We start from the raw sequence: 3,991 nt of genomic DNA, 5'->3' as shown, positions 1-3,991 counted from the left end.
GACGCACGTCTATCGAGCCCCCATGACGCACGTCTGTCAAGCCCCCATGACGCACGTCTGTCGAGCACCCATGACGCACGTCTGTCGAGCCCCCATGACGCACGTCTGTCGAGCCCCCATGACGCACGTCTGTCAAGCCCCCATGACGCACGTCTGTCGAGCCCCCATGACGCACGTCTGTCGAGCCCCCATGACGCACGTCTGTCGAGCCCCCATGACGCACGTCTGTCGAGCCCCCATGACGCACGTCTGTCGAGCCCCCATGACGCACGTCTGTCGAGCCCCCATGACGCACGTCTGTCGAGCCCCCATGACGCACGTCTGTCGAGCCCCCATGACGCACGTCTGTCGAGCCCCCATGACGCACGTCTGTCGAGCCCCCATGACGCACGTCTGTCGAGCGCCCATGACGCACGTCTGTCGAGCGCCCATGACGCACGTCTGTCGAGCGCCCATGACGCACGTCTGTCGAGCGCCCATGACGCACGTCTGTCGAGCGCCCATGACGCACGTCTGTCGAGCGCCCATGACGCACGTCTGTCGAGCGTCCATGACGCACGTCTGTCGAGCGCCCATGACGCACGTCTGTCGAGCGCCCATGACGCACGTCTGTCGAGCCCCCATGACGCACGTCTGTCGAGCCCCCATGACGCACGTCTGTCGAGCGCCCATGACGCACGTCTGTCGAGCGCCCATGACGCACGTCTGTCGAGCGCCCATGGCGCACGTCTGTCGAGCGCCCATGACGCACGTCTGTCGAGCGCCCATGACGCACGTCTGTCGAGCGCCCATGACGCACGTCTGTCGAGCGCCCATGACGCACGTCTGTCGAGCGCCCATGACGCACGTCTGTCGAGCACCCATGACGCACGTCTGTCGAGCGCCCATGACGCACGTCTGTCGAGCCCCCATGACGCACGTCTGTCGAGCGCCCATGACGCACGTCTGTCGAGCACCCATGACGCACGTCTGTCGAGCGCCCATGACGCACGTCTGTCGAGCGCCCATGACGCACGTCTGTCGAGCACCCATGACGCACGTCTGTCGAGCGCCCATGACGCACGTCTGTCGAGCGCCCATGACGCACGTCTGTCGAGCACCCATGACGCACGTCTGTCGAGCGCCCATGACGCACGTCTGTCGAGCGCCCATGACGCACGTCTGTCGAGCCCCCATGACGCACGTCTGTCGAGCCCCCATGACGCACGTCTGTCGCGCCCCCATGACGCACGTCTGTCGAGCACCCATGACGCACGTCTGTCGAGCCCCCATGACGCACGTCTGTCGAGCACCCATGACACGTCTATGAAGTACCATAACAGAGGTCTGTCCAGGTACATATGACATCAGTCCTGTACGTAGGACACCTAATTAGATGCGGAGATCTAGCCAGTATGTATGACAAATCTATCCATTACGGATGACATCTATCCAGCACGAATGATAGATCTATTCAGAAACGTATGAAGAGTACAAAGGACAGGTCTGTCAAGTACAGGTTATACAAGGGTTGGTTATGATGGAATACAAGACGCGTGAAGATATACTTGGTACACACGACACGCACAGATTACTCGGTGCACACAACGTGCACACATTACCTGGGTGTACACGACGCACATACATTACCTGGGTGTACACGACGCCCACACATTACCTGGGTGTACACGACGCACACATTACCTGGGTGTACACGACGCACACATTACCTGGGTGTACACGACGCACACATTACCTGGGTGTACACGACGCACACACATCACCTGGGTGTACACGACGCACACATCACCTGGGTGTACACGACGCACATACATTACCTGGGTGTACACGACGCACATACATTACCTGGGTGTACACGACGCCCACACATTACCTGGGTGTACACGACGCACACATTACCTGGGTGTACACGACGCACACATTACCTGGGTGTACACGACGCACACACATTACCTGGGTGTACACAATGTGCACAGATTCACTGGGTGAGAACGACGAGCGGCCCTTTAGTTAGTGCACACAAAGAGACTTAATTGGTTGGTACACACCAGGTTCACAGGCTTAGTCGATACACACGAGGTGAACAGGCGTGTGTAATGAGTACACATATGTGTGTGTCATGACGCACATGTGTGTGTAATGAGTACACATGTGTGTGTGTCATGACGCACATGTGTGTGTAATGAGTACACATGTGTGTGTGTCATGACGCACATGTGTGTGTAATGAGTACACATGTGTGTGTGTCATGACGCACATGTGTGTGTAATGAGTACACATGTGTGTGTGTCATGACGCACATGTGTGTGTAATGAGTACACATGTGTGTGTGTCATGACGCACATGTGTGTGTAATGAGTACACATGTGTGTGTGTCATGACGCACATGTGTGTGTAATGAGTACACATGTGTGTGTGTCATGACGCACATGTGTGTGTAATGAGTACACATGTGTGTGTGTCATGACGCACATGTGTGTGGAGGTAAATCCTGAGGTTATACACGTGAGGGAGAACTACACGGGGGTTTAACCACGCGGTTTATATATTAGTGATATCAGTTGATATCACCTTTAAAGTGATATCAACACTTTAATGCAACAAAGGTTAAATACAGTATTCACTTAATTTAATATAATAATTTAATTAGTTCCTTTAATAATTTAATATAATTTATTTTATAATTTAATTCGTTCATTTAATAATTGAATTTAATTATTTCCTTTAATAATTTAATTTAATTATATCCTTTAATAATTTTATTTACCTTTAATAATTGAATTTAACAATTTCACTAACTAATTAATGTAATAATCGGGATTGGTGAATGTCTTCGAATATGCTAAAAAGAACTGTTAAACCCGTTACTGATGATTAAAGTCAATTAAAATAAAGTGGCAGAATATTTTTGCTCAACAGCAGTTGTTTTAAATTCGAGCAATGTTTTGAGAAGTGATAAAGTTTTCACGTTTGTTTCTGAATTGTGTGAATCTCTCTTCTAGAGGGAGGTTATCTTGAGATGATTTCGGGGCTTAGCGTCCCCGCGGCCCGGTCCTCGACCAGGCCTCATTTTTGTTACACATCCCTAGGAAGCAGCCCGTAGCAGTTGTCTAACTCCCAGGTACCTATTTACTGCTAGGCGAACAGGATTATCAGGGTGAAAGAAACTGCCCATTTGTTTCCGCCTCCTCCGGGGATCGAACTCGGAACCTCAGGACTACGAATCCCGTGCGCTGTCCACTCAGCTGTCAGGCCCATAGTCAAGGGAGCTTGCTGGGAGCCTCAGATTACGAGGTCGTCCTCATCCCATTGTTGTTGTTGTAATGTACGACATCGTAGCGCGCTTCGGAACTCGTAGGCTGTTTAGCAGATATCGGCTTGTATGTTCTGGATGGAACTGTTGTATGTTCTGGATGCTCCTGTTGGATGTTATTGATGCACCTGTTGTATGTTACTGATGCACCTGTTGTATGTTACTGATGCACCTGTTGTATGTTACTGATGCACCTGTTGGATGTTACTGATGCACCTGTTGTATGTTACTGATGCACCTGTTGTATGTTACTGATGCACCTGTTGGATGTTATTGATGCACCTGTTGGATGTTATTGATGCACCTGTTGGATGTTACTGATGCACCTGTTGGATGTTGCTGATGCACCTGTTGTATGTTACTGATGCACCTGTTGGATGTTACTGATGCACCTGTTGGATGTTACTGATGCACCTGTTGTATGTTACTGATGCACCTGTTGTATGTTACTGATGCACCTGTTGTATGTTACTGATGCACCTGTTGTATGTTACTGATGCACCTGTTGTATGTTACTGATGCACCTGTTGTATGTTACTGATGCACCTGTTGTATGTTACTGATGCACCTGTTGTATGTTACTGATGCACCTGTTGTATGTTACTGATGCACCTGTTGGATGTTACTGATGCACCTGTTGTATGTTACTGATGCACCTGTTGTATGTTACTGATGCAC

General features: G+C 50.4%; 1 protein-coding gene across 1 annotated transcript; it reads right to left on the bottom strand.

Annotated features, from left to right (window-relative positions):
- Window positions 1–132: 132 nt before the first annotated feature.
- LOC138362790 (A-kinase anchor protein 5-like) lies at window positions 133–1,272 on the bottom strand. Its single transcript, XM_069321350.1, has one exon. The coding sequence runs from the start codon at window positions 1,270–1,272 to the stop codon at window positions 133–135; it is 1,140 nt and encodes a 379-aa protein (XP_069177451.1).
- Window positions 1,273–3,991: the final 2,719 nt, after the last annotated feature.

This window comes from Procambarus clarkii, chromosome 9 (genome assembly GCF_040958095.1).
Source record: "Procambarus clarkii isolate CNS0578487 chromosome 9, FALCON_Pclarkii_2.0, whole genome shotgun sequence".
NCBI classification, from domain to species: domain Eukaryota; kingdom Metazoa; phylum Arthropoda; class Malacostraca; order Decapoda; family Cambaridae; genus Procambarus; species Procambarus clarkii.
Note: the sequence above shows the minus strand (reverse complement) of the source record. Positions and strands in the feature narration are given on the sequence as shown.